Source organism: Ictalurus furcatus, chromosome 21 (assembly GCF_023375685.1).
Source record: "Ictalurus furcatus strain D&B chromosome 21, Billie_1.0, whole genome shotgun sequence".
NCBI lineage: Eukaryota > Metazoa > Chordata > Actinopteri > Siluriformes > Ictaluridae > Ictalurus > Ictalurus furcatus.
In genome coordinates, this window is record NC_071275.1 from 5,093,154 (window position 1) to 5,109,677 (window position 16,524).

Here is a 16,524-nt window from a genome sequence, read left to right on the forward strand (position 1 = left end):
AACCATGTCACGGTCAAAGTCACAGAGATCACGTCTTCCCCCATTTTAATGTTTAATGTGAACCTTAACTGAAACTCTTGACCCTGTATCTGCATGATGTTATGTGTTGCGTTGTATGTCTTACCACATTATTGGCTGGTTGGATAATTACATGAATGCACAGTGCTGTAGTGCACACTTATTGCCTTTACGTGAAAATAGCCTATGAAGATTAGTTTCTGTGATGGGTACATCGGTGTGATGGATAGATACATCTGTGATGTATTGTTAATATGTTACAAAAATTATCAGTAATCTTTTCAAGCGTGGTGTATACGTGCACATGTTGAAAAGATAAACCCTCTGGTCATCCTTTAGTCTCCGTGGTGTGTTATTCATTTAACCCCGAGTGTAGCTAAAGGCCACTCCTGACTACATTCTGCTCATGCTTTGTTTACCTGCAAACAAAGTCATCCATTCAATATAATCTCCTCAGCTTAGCTAGCCCTTCTGTCTTTTTGTCATGGTCCCTGTCAGGAAGGTGAGGTGGAGCCTTGTTTCGCAATGGGCCAATACTGAATCGGAACTGTGGAAAATGCAAGACATCTTGCAGATCGTGTTAGCAGAGTTAGCAGACTTGGTTCAGTGCTGACCTCTGTAGAATATTGCGGAGATAAATGATTGCTAGTGCACTAGATAGGAAATCGAATTTTAGTTATTAACCAGGCAGGTCTGAGTCATCAGTCTTTTCCTCCCACTTTCCCTCATTTTGAGAGGGTGTTATTGATGTTGGTAGGAAATGGAAAGGTATTTTATAATGAATGGTTTTGGAAATCATGGGCGTTTATCTGCTGTTCTTCCTATAAAAGGTTTATTTAAACCGAACATACAGATTTACTCACGCGTCGCAAAAGATGAGGAAAACACGGTCGCGTAGTGGTTAGAACGTTTGCTTCGCACCTCCAAGGTTGGGGGTCCGAGTTTGCATGTTCTCCCCATGCTTCAGGGGGTTTCGACGGGTACTCCAGTTTCCTCCCACAGTCCAAAGACATGCTCTGTAGGCTGATTGGTGTTTCCAAATTGTCCGTAGTGTGTGAATGGGTTTGTGAGTGTGTGTGTGTGTGTGCGATTGTGCCCTGCGATGGATTGGCACCCCGTCCAGGGTATCCCCTGCCTCGTGCCCCGAGTCCCCTGTGATAGGCTTCAGGCTCCCTGCAACCTTTTGTAGGATAAGCGGTACAGAAAATGGATGGATGGATGGATGGATGGCTGGGGCACATAGTATTTTTTTCTGTTTACAGTTGGTTGTTTTGTGAATTTTTTTTTAATATTAATGGCAGGAGGCTCCATTAACAGCTATGTAACAGTTAATGTTTTATACTTTTTTTGTATTAAAGAAAAAAGAGAGGCTGGTGACAAAATGACATTAGACACGTGTCCAATTCCAGGTTGATTCAGAACATTTCCATTTGACTGGAACTTCTTAATTATTGCCCTGATGGTGGAAATGGGCATTTTCAATATTTGTTATTTTCTAATAGCCACTTCCCATTTTGTGAAGCTCAGCAACCTTTTGCCGCACATCAGTTATATTCCTTGGTCTTACCCATTGTTATGAATGCCTAGGAGAATTTGGCCTGTGTGTTACCTCATATGAGAGGAGGATATGGTTGAACAATTTCCTGTTCCTAGTCACCCAGGTGTACTAAAAAAAAGTAATATATCAGTGGGAATATACCTCAAATATATTTTTCTCATGTGAATTCATAGGGGTGCCAATAATTGTTGCACACACAGTTTTTTTGTTTTTTTAAAATTTATTTATTTTCTTTCTTTTTTTTTTTTTTTTTTTGGATAAACCTGTGTTGTGTTTGCATACATGCAGAATTCAAGATTTAGTATTTAAATATTAATTTCAAAATGAATCGACCTCTAATTCCATACTCCTACAGACCGAACGAACATTACCATTAGTACCATATTATATTTATATCACCAACATTGAATGAGAAAAGATTTCACATGATCATAAACGTTATTGTTAGTGGAGGCCACTGTAACCGATACCAAGTCAGTAGTATGTGGTGATGACGAGTTTGTATGGAAGGAAAACACGTTCACAGATATGTCCGTTTTTGTACAAGTGGTTGCACATTTAATTAACGAGGCCCCAGTTCACACTTCCTACTTGTGAACATAACACGTGGGAGGTTGAGACTGCAGTCGTGTTTTGTTATTGTATTGTTGCTTGACTTTGATTTTAATATCAGTGTAGCTCGGAGTGCCCCAGTAACAATCATAGCCCACAGACTAGCTTGCTACTTGAAACAAGAACACAATATACTCCTGTGACGTGAAGTTAGTATAAAGTTTGTACCTCTGTGACCGAGTGTATATTACGATTCTGTTCTTGTGTATTTTGGTTATAAAACTCGCCAAGGTCCCTTATTTCAATATAATACAAATGTACATACTGGAGACCTGCTGCAATTCCAGCCTTACAGATGTGACACTTGAACACGTATGTCTCATTGATACTCATACTGATGTGCTGAAGAGCAGAAAAAGACCAAGCAACGTTTTTCCAACATTCATCTATCCAGTTTCGCTCAGGATGTAGCCTCAAATTTGTGTTCCTGACTGACTGGAGTAGAACCCGACCTGGTCTTCGGCTACTGTATACCATCCGTCTCAGGGTTTAAAGTGTTGTGCGTTCTGAGATGCGTTTCGTCATTTCTTCTGACGCCAACAACCATGCCACAGTCAAAGTCACTGATATCACATTTTCTCCTCCATTCTGATGTTAAACGTGAGCATTAATTGAAGCTCTTAATCGTGTAATTGGCTGACTGAATAATTACGCGAATGGGCACATCAACGTATAGATGTTCCTATTAATTTGGCTCATATGTGTAATATAGAAATATTTGCATGGAATTGTCACCCATTTTATCTTAGCAGTGTTACATTGCAGATTATTAAGTGTTTAAGTTCTGCTTCGTCATCTCACTCTTGGTTTCACTTATGTGTCCCTGCACTTGACTGAACCTAACACTCAGTACGTTTACATGGACAGCAATAATCCGATATTAACCCAATTAAGACGATACTCTGATTAAGAAACTAGCATGTAAACAGCGATTTTTTTATTACCTTAATGCGATTAAAGTTATACTCGAAGTAAACACAAATCGAATGTAGACGTGTGGAGTACTCCTGTTTTAGTCGCATTATCGACGTGTGTTACAGACATGTACACACCTTAATCACACTAATAACGTCGTATGAGAGTTTTCACCGCATTTTGTGACAGGACACGATCACACACGGCAGCGCTCAACCGTTTGACGGCAAATAAGAGAGCACGGCTGCGTCCCAAACCGCACACTTACCTCCTATATAGTAGGTGAAATACATGTATTTAGGTAAGTACGCGGTTTCAGACACAGCCTGTGGATTCAAGCAGTCGTCTATTTGCACGTACAGCATGACAAATAATTATCTGCACTTGAAGCGTTCGTAAAATTAAAAATAAAACACCCAAAACTGTATACGGTGCCATAACGAAGACGAACTGTATGTTAATACGAGGGAACGTCAGACGGCGTGGCACAGTGGCATAATGACGTGTGCTGTTAATCGATCTATGTTCTATAACACGTAAAAGGGGAACATGAAAGGAGTATTCTAAAAGCGACTCATGTAAACACCTTAATCACAATATTGTCTTATTCAGAATAAGGTCAATAATTAGATTACTGCCGTCCATGTAAACGAAGTCCTTGAAAGCTAGCAGGACTTCCTATTTAAATGAAAGGTTTCTGTTTTGTCAGGTTCATCGCAGGTCCTTGTGCGCACATCCTCCACATCCAGGCCGGGGTGAACCGGAGAGCCCAGCCAAATGCTGTCCTCGAGAAAGTGTTTACATCCATCTCAAAGGTAACTCTAATCCATCTTCTGCTTTATTTTTCGTGGACTCTTTAGACCTTTTGTGCTTTGAGTGTCCGTTATTCATGGTTAAAAAAAAAAAAAAATAATAATAATAAAAAAATTATTTTGGTTCTGATTATCCTATATATATATATATATATATATATATATATATATATATTTTCCTGATAGTTTGAAGAATTTTCACCTCTTTTAACAAGAGCTCCCTTTTCCCACTTGGCTTCATTCTTATAAAGCGTACACGCCTACTTTTTATTTTTATTTTAGTAGACCCATTTACTTTATTGTGTGCTTTCAATGCACTTTGATCCACAGACAGGGAAAAACAACACCGTCTGAAAGAAGGTTCATCATTACTGTTGTAGTAGCTTGTCAGGTTCAAAGCACTTTGCCAAATGCAGTAGTTCCTTTTCCAGTATCCTTTGACCATCTGGGCTGCATCTCTGACATAAAACAGCCAGTCATGGATTAACAGCTTTGGCAACACCTTGCTTTCATATACAGTGGATACAAAGTTTACCCACCCCTGTTAAAACGACAAGGTTTTCGTGATGTGAAAAATGAAGCCAAGATAAATCATGTCAGATCTTTTTCACTTTTATCGTGATATAGCAACCAACAAAGTTCATATGAAAAACAGATAGACACTTTGGAGGAAAAAAAGAAAACACTTACAGTAACCTGGTTGCATAAGTGTGCACACCCTGTTATAATGGCTGTGCACAGAATTAACCCTAAATAAAGAGCGGCTGTTTCTCTAGCATTTTCTTGACATCTACTTGGTGTCATGTGGCTGCTGAAGCCATGGTCCTCGAACAGTTTATAAAGCGTGTACGGGATTTCACTTTCGGAAGGTTTAGATCAGGAGAGGGGTACAAAACATCCCGTTTCCAGAACATTAGATGGACCATGGAGCACTGTGAAGGCCATCGTCAACATGCGGAGAAAATGGGGCACTGCAGTGACCTCACCAAGTACAGGACGTCCCTCCAAAATTGATGAAAGGACAAGAAGAAGGCCGCCAAGATCTACCTACAGATCTGCAGGAATATCTGCCGAGTGCTGTTCACTCCCTGCGTGTGACAGCAGTCTCTCGTGTTCTTCATATGTCTGTGCTACGTACTCTAGTAGAGTGGCTAGATTGACGTCCAAACCCGCCTAAATCACCCGCAAAACATGTGAAAAAATGTTTTATTGATGAGACCAAGGTAGAACCTTTTGGACATAGTTCTAAAAGATATGTTTGACACAAAATACAAGACAACTTTTCACCCAGAGAACACCATACCCATGGGGAAGCATGGTGGTGGCAGCATCATGTTCTGGGGCTGCTTCTCTTCAAATGGGACTGGGGCTGTAGTCGAGATAGATGGAATCATGGACCGCTCCAAATATCAGTCTATTTTGGTGCGAAACCTGCAGGCCTCTCTTATTAATTAAGTAAGTAAGTAAGTAAGTAAGTAAGTAATGAAGCCAATAATGAATTCATTAATGTTGATGAGTTTAGGCTACATGATTGGGAAAAGCTAGATATTTTTTGTTTTCAGCTCTGCATGTATTAAAGTGGATGCTGAGAGTATATCCTATAAATAAACATCCTTGAGATATTTAATAGCTTATTCCTCTGGGTGTCTCCTTAGGGAAGTGCTGACTCATCTCGTTTTTTTTTTTTTTTGTATTTTAGTGTCCAGATGCACGCCAGCTAGACGGTTTGTCTAAGCAGCTGGACTGGGAGGTGAGAAAGATCCAGCGATGGTTTCGTCATCGGCGGAATCAGGACAAACCCAGCACAAGGACCAAGTTCTGTGAGAGCATGTAGGTCCTGCCATGTGTCCTCTAGGCTGCGTCCGAAATCGCGTACTGTGACAGTGCGTACTAATCAGTATGCGTGTGTAGTATGAATACAATCCCGGATATACTACAACCGCCATGTTGGCATTATCATGTGACCTTCGACGTCATCATAGACTCAAAAATTTAAAGCGACCACCAGATTAAAGCAACAGCACTAACGGTAAAATGCACATCAGGAACGTGAACTGAATTAGTAATGTAATGTGGGCGGGGTTAACAGGCTGAGGTAAATTCATTACCGTTAGCTTGGACGGCTAAGGCAGGATGGAGATCACAAAAAAGATTTGTTTAAAGATTTGTTTAAGCCTTCAACAAGTTAACAGTTTATTTGGGTATCGTTAAACAAGTCCTGTTTAACCAAGGTTTAAAATTTAAAAAGAGCCGACGCGTTGTCTTCCGACAGTTAGTTCCGACAGTTCCGAGTTTGTGTCTTCCGAGTTCATCTGCACCAGTCCTGTTGCATTATGGGAATTTTTGACTCACGTAGTGTCTATCGGTTGCATACTGAAAAATCTCGCCGGAAGCAGTACGCCATCCGGGTATTTCACGCCTACAGAGAATTCGGACATTCTACTCTGACGTACTGCTTGTAGTAGGGTAGTACGCCATTATGGACGCAGCCCTAGTTTCCTCTGCATGCACATGACCTTGGACCTTTTTATTATTGCCATACTAGATTAGAGTGATAGCATTGTTGGCAGCGTGCCTCATGACCTGGACCTTTTCCAGCGGGGAATAGTTAGATGTTTTGTTAATTTGTGTGTTTGTTCAGGGTAGGGACGTGACGGTGAGGGAAATTTTCCCACCGGTTAATCGACATGCGACAACACCGGTAAAACCGGTATCACTGGGGGGGGGGGATTTAAACACAAAGTTTCAATTTTAAAAAGTGAAAATAAGTGATGTAATCGGTGTGTGGCCAAACACTGTGTAACACCGACTATCGCAACAAGCCTAGTTCAGGTGTGTGTATGTGTGTGTGTGTGTGTATGTGTGTGTGTGTGTATGTGTGTGTGTGTATGTGTGTGTGTGTGTGTGTTTCTCAGCTTTTGTCACTATGAACACAATCATTTTGTTTGACTCTTATTTCTTTTCAGGTGGAGGTTTACATTTTATCTGGGTATATTTACCTATGGGTTCTGCTTTCTATGGCAGGTAAGCAAAAAAACAAAACAAAACAACAAAACATTACAGCTGGAAAGGTTGAAAGATGATCTGGAATAGATATTCCAAAAGTAATAGGGGCAAAGCATTCTTCCTGACTCTAGTGCATAAAATTGTTCATGGCTTTTATCATGTTTGCGTAAGACCAACACATGAGGCACGAGCACAGCGGGCAGCTTTTTTTTTTTTTTTTCTGAATGAAAATGAACTTCATTCTTGTTATTTTGTGAATGTAGACATCAGTACGTTGTACTTTAAGCAGTCAAGCTTAGATTCAGTGCCGCTGTAGAACATGGACTACACATTCTAGTCTTTAGCTTTTCCCATCAATTGTAATACATTTTGACACGTGTGTGTGTGTGTGTGTGTGTGTGTGTGTGTGTGTGCGTGCGCATGCTATTTTAGTCCCCCTGGATGTGGGACACGCGACAGTGCTGGTACAATTACCCCTATCAGGTGAGCTCTAATCCTCCTCAGTGTGCAGCCGAATGAATTTCATTCATGTTGATAACGGGTTTAACAATACATTCAAATATTCCATGCAGACACTTATGTTATCGCAGACACATTAATCACAGGCATGGCATTTCGGGGTTGTACTGCTGAAATTAAGGCACTCCAGCTGTCTTCCTTGTTTTTGGCCAATTTGTAAGTGTCCTCCTTCTGAACGAAGAGATTTGTGTAGTTTACTGTCCCATAATTAATGAGTAAAAGATGCACGTAACAGCGCTGAGATGCTAGAGACTGAGTCTGCTGTCATACTAGGCATTTTTTCCATTATTGCTGGCTTATTGGGGGGGGGGGGTGTGAGGCAAAACAGCTCACGTGACTTGCACACTATAAGCGTAACACTACCACTGGGTCCTAAGTAATAAATAATAATTAATGAATTAAACACAACAGGGTAAGCTGTTATAGGAAAATAATCCGTGATAGGGTTGTACAACATGGTCCACTGAAAATCACAGCTACTGTTACAACCCTGAAGTGGATTATTTTTCCCACAGCAGGACATTCTGAATGTTTTTTTTTGCTCGTACCATAGCAATTTATCAATGATTACAATGTGTGTGTGTGTGTGTGTGTGTGTGTGTGTGTGTGTGTGTGTGTGTGTCTTTTCTTTTTCAAGGCCCTCAGTCCTGGCCTGTATCACTACTATGTAACAGAGCTGGCCTTCTACTGGTCTCTCATGTTCTCCCAGTTTACAGACATTAAACGAAAGGTGAGTGTGTGTCATTATTGCTGTACAAACACATCCTCGCTCGTGACAACAGCCACTTTAATAGGAACGCCTGTACTCCAGCACATTCACCCAACAACCTTATCAGTCAAGTATAGTAACTTTATTTTGCTTATAGCAGTGAGTGTATTTTTGATGCTTAGATGGTTAGATAGTATTTAGGTGTGTGTGTGTGTGTGTGTGTGTGTGTTGGTGCATGCTGTAGTGCAGTGTGGATCTCTCATCTACCCTGAGCTCTGTCTGCTTGGCACAGTGATCTTTTTTTTTTACACACCTGCTCTGCTCTTAGTCAATCACACACACACACACACACACACACACACACACACACGTTGCAAATATTTCCAACATGCAGAGACTCGCTGTTCATGCTGGCAACTCCAAACGCACACTACTGACACACTGACTCAAAACTGTAATCAAAATATACTTGTGGCAGTAGAGCGTCGCAAGGAATGATAATTGCGAGTACAATTTGTAGCTTTGTCAATGGTGTAAATGTAATCAGATTTAAAATGGAAGTTTGTTTGAATTGCCTCTGGTACATTCAATCACAACTCCCTATTCATAGGTCTTAAGTGTATTTGATTGCACAGGAACAGTGATTCAAAGATTTTTACATTTGGATGTTAGCTTATAATGTAAAGAGAAAAACTATGGAAACATAATTCAGTTTGCACCACAACAGGACGTGCTGTTATAGGACAATAATCAACAAGGGGGTGCATCACCTTGAAGTTGATTATTTTTCCCCCTAATATCATGTCCTGAAGCATTTTATTCTGCTTGTACCACAGCAAGTCTTCGAAGAATACAGTTTTTTTTTTTTTTTTATGGAAAAACAACATCTCATATATTTTATGCATTTATAGTTACATGTAATGTTTTGGAATGCCTGTGAAACATGTTATTGCCTGTTATCACTTACATTATAGCAGATATAAACAGTCGTTCCCTCACTTTCTCTTGACGTAAGTAATACAGGTACATTTAAAAAAAATGAGAATATTGTGGAAAAGTTGTTTTTTTTTTCTGTAATTTAATTCAGATAGTGGGGCTTTCATATATTCTAGCTTCATTACACATAAAGTGAAAGATTTTTACCTTGATGATTACGGCTTACAGCTCATAGAAATCAAAAATCCAGTATCTCAAAATATTAGAATGAAGAATTTATAATACAGAAATGTCGACCTTCTGAAAAGTGTGTTAATTTATACACTCTTGGTTGGGACTCCTTTTGCATGAATTACTCACCAATGTGGTGTGGCATGGAGACGATCAGCCTGTGGCACTGCTGAGGTGTCCTGGAAGCCTAGGTTGCTTTGGGAGTGGCCTTCAGCTCGTCTGTATTGTTGGGTCTGGTGTCTCTCATACATTCTCTATGGGGTTCAGGTCAGGCGAGTCGGCTGGCCAATCAAGCGCAGTAATACCATGGTCAAAAAAGCAGTTAGTAATAGTGTTGGCACTGTGGGCAGGTGCCAAGTCCTGCTGGAAAAGTAAATCAGCATCTCCATAAAGCTCGTCAGCAGATGGAAGCATGAAGTGCTCTAAAATCTCCTGGTTGACGCTGCATTGACTCTCGACTTGAGAAAACACAGTGGAGCATTTACTTTCGTCTTCCCCATGATTGTGGTTGTGTGTACTGAACCAGACAGAGATTAAAGCCTCAGGAAACCGTTGCAGGTGTTTTGAGTTAATTATCTGATTAGAGCTCTTCTCAGGTCGACATTTTTTGTATTATAAATTCTTTGTTCTAATATTTTGAGATACTGGATTTTTGATTTCCATGAGCTGTAAGACGTAATCATCAAGATTAAAACAACAAAAAAAAAGGCTTACACTTTCTGTAATGAATCTAAAATATATGAAAAGTTCCACGTTTTGAATTAAATTACAGGAAAAAATGAACTTTTCCATGATGTTCAAATTTTTTTTGAGATGCACCTGTAAGACAGAAAACTACAAACAAAACGAACACACAAAATGTTAAAAGTTACAGCTTTACCTCTGACTGTTACAAAGCTCTAGCACTAGAGACTCCTGCAAAAAAAAATTCTAAGCAAATATATCAAAAGGCAGTTGCATTAAGACATCTCCATACAGATTCTCCTTGTTCAGCTATATAACACACCTGGGCACTGTGTTTTGCGCTCTTTCACTACCTTTTTTTTTTTTTTTTTAAAAAACTCACCTTTACCCACTTCCTCTCACCATTTCCCCTTAGAAGAATTTCCATCGCATGGTTCATCGTGTTATTACATTAACTTATTTATTCGAGCAATATACCGTATAAATCTCTGCTTTGAACATGGGTTGGACCTAGTCAGCTATGTGTATTAATCTATTAGCTACTTAGTTAGCATGCTGGGGACAATAGTAGTAGCGAACTGTAAATAAAAATGAATCAAATAAAAATTAAAACTTGCATTTAGTATGTTTAGATTTTTATAGCCTACTCAACTTGCACAAGATTTAATGTAACTTACTTGTATGTTGTACGTACACTATATGGCCAAAAGGACATGGAAACCTGACCATCACACCCACATGTGATGGGGTTTTCCCCAAACTGCTACCACAAAGTTGGAAGCACGTGATTGTGTAAAATGTCTTTGTATGCTGTAGCATTACAATTTCCCTTCACTAGAACTAAGAGACCCAAACCTGTTCCAGCATGACAGTGCGCCTGTGTACAAAGCGAGCTCCATGAAGACATGGTTTGAGAATGTTGGTGTGGAAGAAATTGTGTCCTGTACAGAGCCCTGACCTAAACCCCACTGAACACTTTTGGGATGAACTTTAATGCCGACTGCACCCCAGATCTCCTCACCGTACATCAGTGCATGACCTCACTAACGGCTGTGGCTCAGGTGGTAGAGCGGGTTGTCCACTAATCGTAGAGTTGGTGGTTCGATTCCCGGCCCACATGACTCCGCATGCTTTGGGCAAGACACTGAACCCCAAGTTGCTTCCGATGGCAAGTTAGCTCCTTGCATGGCAGCTCTGCTAGCATTGGTGTGAATGAGAACCAGTGTAAAGTGCTTTAGAGAAGGTTAAAAATAGTGTTATATAAGTGCAGACCATTTACCATTTGCTAATGCTCTTGTACCTGAATGAACACAAACCCCCACAGCCACGTTCCAAAATCTAGTGGAAAGCCTTCCCAGAAAAGTAAAGGTGGGAACCAATTCCATATAAATACCCATGGTTTTGGAATAGGATGTTCAAAAAGCACATCTGGTGCTTGACATGTAATGGTCATGTGTCCACATACTTTTGGCCATATAGCGTGCAGGTGCTTTAAAGCTAATCAGCATACTAAGAGCAGTAGGAGCAATTCTCCAAACGTTATTCAAACGTTTTATCCTGTTCAATGTCTTGTCTAATATTCTAAATATTTTCATTTCGCTTGCCATGTCTGTAGGACTTCCTCATCATGTTTGTGCATCACCTGGCCACTGTGAGCTTGATCAGCTTCTCATATGTGAACAACATGGCACGCGTGGGCAGCCTGGTCATGTGTGTGCACGACGCCTCCGACTTCCTCCTGGAGGTACCGTTTCTTTTAAAAGGAGCTCTAAATTGTTTGAAAATGTTAATGCGAAATACTTTTGAAACCTTGCTCAACGTTTAGTGTTTTATGTACAACGTTGAATTTCTGTTTCGCAGGCTGCCAAGTTAGCCAATTATGCCAAATACCAGCGGCTGTGTGACTCCCTATTTGTGGTATTTGGTGCAGCTTTTATTGGGACAAGGCTCATCATTTACCCTTTTTGGTGCGTAACTGTATGTGTGTGTGTGTGTGTGTGTGTGTGTGTGTGTGTGTGAGAGAGAGAGAGAGACTGGGCTGTCAATGATATAATTGAATAAATGTCTCTTTTAGTTTTTGCTTAGTGACCTCCTGTGCCATGTACTATAGGTTATAGCTGTTACAGGAAAATAATCACTACATTTTAGGGTGGTGTTACAGCCTGAAATGAAGCCGAGTTAGAGTTAGCAACCCGAAGTTGATTTTCCAGTAACAGCACGTCCCAAAGTGTTTTATTCCTCTTATACCACAGCAATTTCCCAACAATTACATTTATTTTATTAATTAGCAGTGGTGGCTCAGTGGTTAAAGGTTCTGGGTTACTGATTAGAAGATCAGGAGTTCAAGCCCCAGCACTGCCAAGCTGCCACTACTGGGCCCTTGGGCAAGACCCTTAACCCTCAACTGCTCGGTTGTATAATGAGATAAATGTAAGTCGCTCTGGATAAGGGCGTCTGCCAAAATGCCATAAAATGTAAAAAAAAAAAAAAAAAAAATTTAAATAATGTAATTAACCTGCGCCGTCTTGCTTTTTATCCATTTATATTTACATTTAATGCTGTGGAATGTCTGGGGGGAAACAAGTTACTTCCTGTTATCGCTTACGTTCTAGCAGCTCGTTCCTTCACCAGCTTCTCTTGAAGTTTAAAAAAAATAAAATAAAAAAATTGCAGCTTGTCATGTTCGTGAGCAACAGTGCTGTCCTGAAGACTTTCCCATGTTGACAGTTACAAAGTGCTGACACTGGAGACTCCTTCCATGGATGTTAAATAAACATGTCTATACAGGAAGCATCGCAGTATCGACAAATCTGCATTTCTGTGTTAAACACCACCATGTTTTTACTCCATTTGTATTACAGTAGTTGGAGGTTCTGCCATACAAGAATCAGTGAATTAGCTGTTACTGTAGAAATGATGACCGATGAGAAGGAGCACATGAATACAAACCTGCGATTTGCCTTGGAGCCGGAACTAGCTTCAGAGCTGCTGTTATTAAAAAAAAAAAAAACAACTTCTGACTAATCAGAAATGAGAATTCAGCAGCACTCCGCTAATAACGCATGCAATTGATGGCGTACTTATTCACATTTAAATAAATATTTCCGTCTTCAATATAAAGTTCAGTATAAAAAAGATTCAAATATGTCCTAAAGCTGATGAGTAGGTCGCAAGTTCGCTGTCTGACTTGCTTAAGAAATCAACACCCATTTCTCCTTCTGTGGGTGATGCGATAGTGTTACTGCTAATGTTTGCTCAGTCTGTGGCAGTGGAAAAAAAAAAAAAACAAACCTGCTATTCGAAATGAAATTTGTCAGCCCCAGTGTGTGTAAAAGCCCCATTAAGGCCATTTCCGATAAGGACCTCTTCAGATTGCGTTCGGCGGCGGAGAGTAACGTGAGCAGGCGGATTCAGTGTCTAGGGGTTTAGGGTTTGAGCGCCGGTGTCATTACTGAAGCACACGCAGCAGTGCAGGAAGAGCCGAGCGCTGACGACGCACGCGCACACACACTGACCACAATGCTCAAATAAACCTGACCTAAAGCTCATTCATCTCTTTAGCCATTCGCAAGGTTTACATTACACTTATTCATTTAGCAGATGCTTTTATTCAGAGTGACTTGGCAGCGAGGCACAAATCCAATCAGCTGAGCGTCAAGGGCCTGACAAAGGCTCGTTTGACAGTACTGCGGTTATGATATCACTTAGAAATCGACCCGCTAGTGAAAACACTGTCCACGACAAACCTTTTATATAAGTTTAGAACCGTGTATAGCGTACAGCCATTGGCCGGATGAGAGAAGATGACCTTGTAACAAGTACTTTGAAGGTCTAAACACAAATTTAATGAGTAAAATCTAATCCCCCCCCCCCTTACAAATAAAGTACAGTAAGAAAGAGTACACATATTCAATTTCAGTAGTATAAATAGTAGTAGTATAAATACACCAAAATAAAACTTTAGTAACAAGGTACAGTCACTAAGTATGTTCTTTTCCTTGTATATCCCCCCTCCACCTTCATTGTGAAACAGCATCCCATTTTCAGCTTGCTAATGACGTGAAGTTTATTGCCCTAATTTCCCCCCCTAGTGGAATAACAGAGACTTTTTTTTCCCCCCAGATCTTCTTTTCCCCACTGATCTTTAAACTACAATCCACAAGATGGTTTTAAATTTGAACACACATTTTAAATCGATTTGGCGATCCGGATTACAGCCTTTGTCAGGCCAGTCTCAGCCTGCAGGCCGTACGCGTGACAGATTGGTGTCAGTGTCACACAAACACTGTTAATATTTTACAGTCTGTTTCCCAGACAGGACATGAACATGTTGACAAAAATGAACGCTAAAATCTGAAATAACCTTTATGTGAGACACTGCTTTTGACTTATTCTCTGATCAAGTAAGAATGAGGTCAGTAATATGTGTGTGTGTGTGTGTGTGTGTGTGTGTGTGTGTGTGTGTGTGTGTGTGTGTTGTAGGATCCTGAACAGTACAATGTTTGAGAGCTGGGAGATCATCGGGCCGTACCCTTCGTGGTGGCTCTTTAACGTTCTGCTGCTGGTGCTGCAGGTTCTGCACATCATCTGGTCCTACCTCATAGTACGCATCGCCTTCAAAGCCCTTATGAGAGGAAAGGTGAGTCACTGTTATGTGCCTCTAGAGGGTGCTCGCACATCATTATAAGAGATCATTAAAACCGCTTGTAGTTTTTTTATTTAGTCCTGCTCTGAATAAGCTATTTCACATAACAGACGTTTACATATAGTCGACAAGACACAATAATAACTGAATTCATACAAATGAAGCAGTTCAAACATTTACATACAGTACGCCTGAGTATTAATACTGCGTGTCCTTACCTGGATGATCAACGACTGTATTTATGTCTCGTGATAGTTGTTCATGAGTCCCTTGTTTGTCCTGAGCAGTTAAACTTCCCACTGTTCTTCAGAAAAATCCTCCAGGTCCTGCACATTCTTTGCTTTTCCAGCATCTTCTGCATATTTGACCCCTTTCCATCAGCGACTATATGATTTTCAGATCCATCTTTTCACACTGAGGACAACCGAGGGACTCGTACACAACTATCACAAAAGGTGCAAATATACTGATGCGTAAGAAGGCAACACGATATATTCAGAGCCAGCGGGGTGTAAACTTCCCTGGAAGTGACAATTTTGTTCACTTGGGACAGAAACGGTGCTTTTTTCACAAATGTTTTAAGCAATATTCCAATTTGTCGCCTAAGTTAAATTCGCAACTTTGATGGAAACGTAGCTAATTTTGAGCTTAAAAATAAAATGTCTAGAAATTATGTTGGTTTATTGTAATCTTCTGGGAAATTAATGACGAATTATTTCAGTGTACTGGATCATGTGACGGATGAACATCAGCAATAACACAGGACACAGTTTAGTGTTCGGTTAAAAGGTCATTACGTATTGCCTTCTTTTGCAATGTCAGAGTTGCGTAATGTCGCAATAATAATGTACAGCCTGTACTGTACAATGTATATGTACTATAAACACTGCATGAGCCAATGTTTGAGCCAGGTTACAAAATCTGAACATTATCTAATGAGTTGTCTTTGTTTCCATTTTCCCCCACGTATTAATTATAAGGTTTAGACCTGAGGTACAGAACTCAATTTAATTCAGTTCAGTTTTATTTACAGTCCCCTCCAAAATTATTGGAACGGCAAGGCCAGTTAATTTGGTTAGTGCTATACAACAAAGACATTTGGGTTTGAGATCAAAAGATGGCTAAGAGATGAAAGATTAGGATCTCAGCTTCTATTTCCTGGTATTTACATCTAGATGCGTTAAACAACATAGAATCTTTTGTCTTAGACCACCCAATTTTTAGGTGAGCAAAAGTATAGGAACAGATAAGTCTTGAAGTAAATTCAAGTAAATAACACTTAATATTTGGTTGCATATCCATTACTTATAATAACTGCATCAAGCCTGTGACTCAGTGACATCGCCAAATTATTGGTTTCTTCTTTTGTGATGCTTTTACCGCAGCCTCTTTCAGTTGTTGTTAGTTTCGGGGGTTTCTCCCTTCAGTCTCCTCTTCAGGAGGTGGAATGCTGCTCAACTGGGTTAAGGTCTGGTGATTGACTTGGCCAGTCTAAAACCTTCCACTTTCCCCCCCTGATAACGTCATTTGTTGTGTTGGCTGTTTGTTTTTTGATCATTGTTGTGCTGTATAATGAAGTTTCTTCCAATTAATTTGGATGCATTTCTCTGTAAATTGGCAGACAAAATGTTCCAGTAAACTTCTGAATTCATTCTGCTGCTCCCATCATGAGTTACACATCAATAAAGATCCGTGAGCCCGTTCCAGTGACATTCCAAACTGTTGTAATGCCTCTGATTCGTTGTCCCTCTTTTCTCAACTTCAAAATGGCTTGCTTTTCTCCCAGAGACAGCTCTCTGATCTTTATGTTGGATTATCCTTTTTTTTAACAACAAATGCAGTCTTCACAGGTGAAAGTGAACGCTAAAACCAGATATTC

General features: G+C 40.2%; 1 protein-coding gene across 1 annotated transcript in view; it reads left to right on the forward strand.

The window, feature by feature from the left end:
• Positions 1-16,524, forward strand: part of cers5 (ceramide synthase 5) — a 36,354-nt gene that overhangs the window by 17,158 nt on the left and 2,672 nt on the right. Inside the window, exons 2-9 of the mRNA XM_053652969.1 lie at positions 3,813-3,918; positions 5,615-5,745; positions 6,882-6,939; positions 7,354-7,404; positions 8,078-8,170; positions 11,616-11,744; positions 11,861-11,967; positions 14,483-14,639. Coding sequence (XP_053508944.1) covers positions 3,813-3,918; positions 5,615-5,745; positions 6,882-6,939; positions 7,354-7,404; positions 8,078-8,170; positions 11,616-11,744; positions 11,861-11,967; positions 14,483-14,639 — 832 coding nt within the window. The remainder of the gene's footprint in view (positions 1-3,812; positions 3,919-5,614; positions 5,746-6,881; positions 6,940-7,353; positions 7,405-8,077; positions 8,171-11,615; positions 11,745-11,860; positions 11,968-14,482; positions 14,640-16,524) is intronic.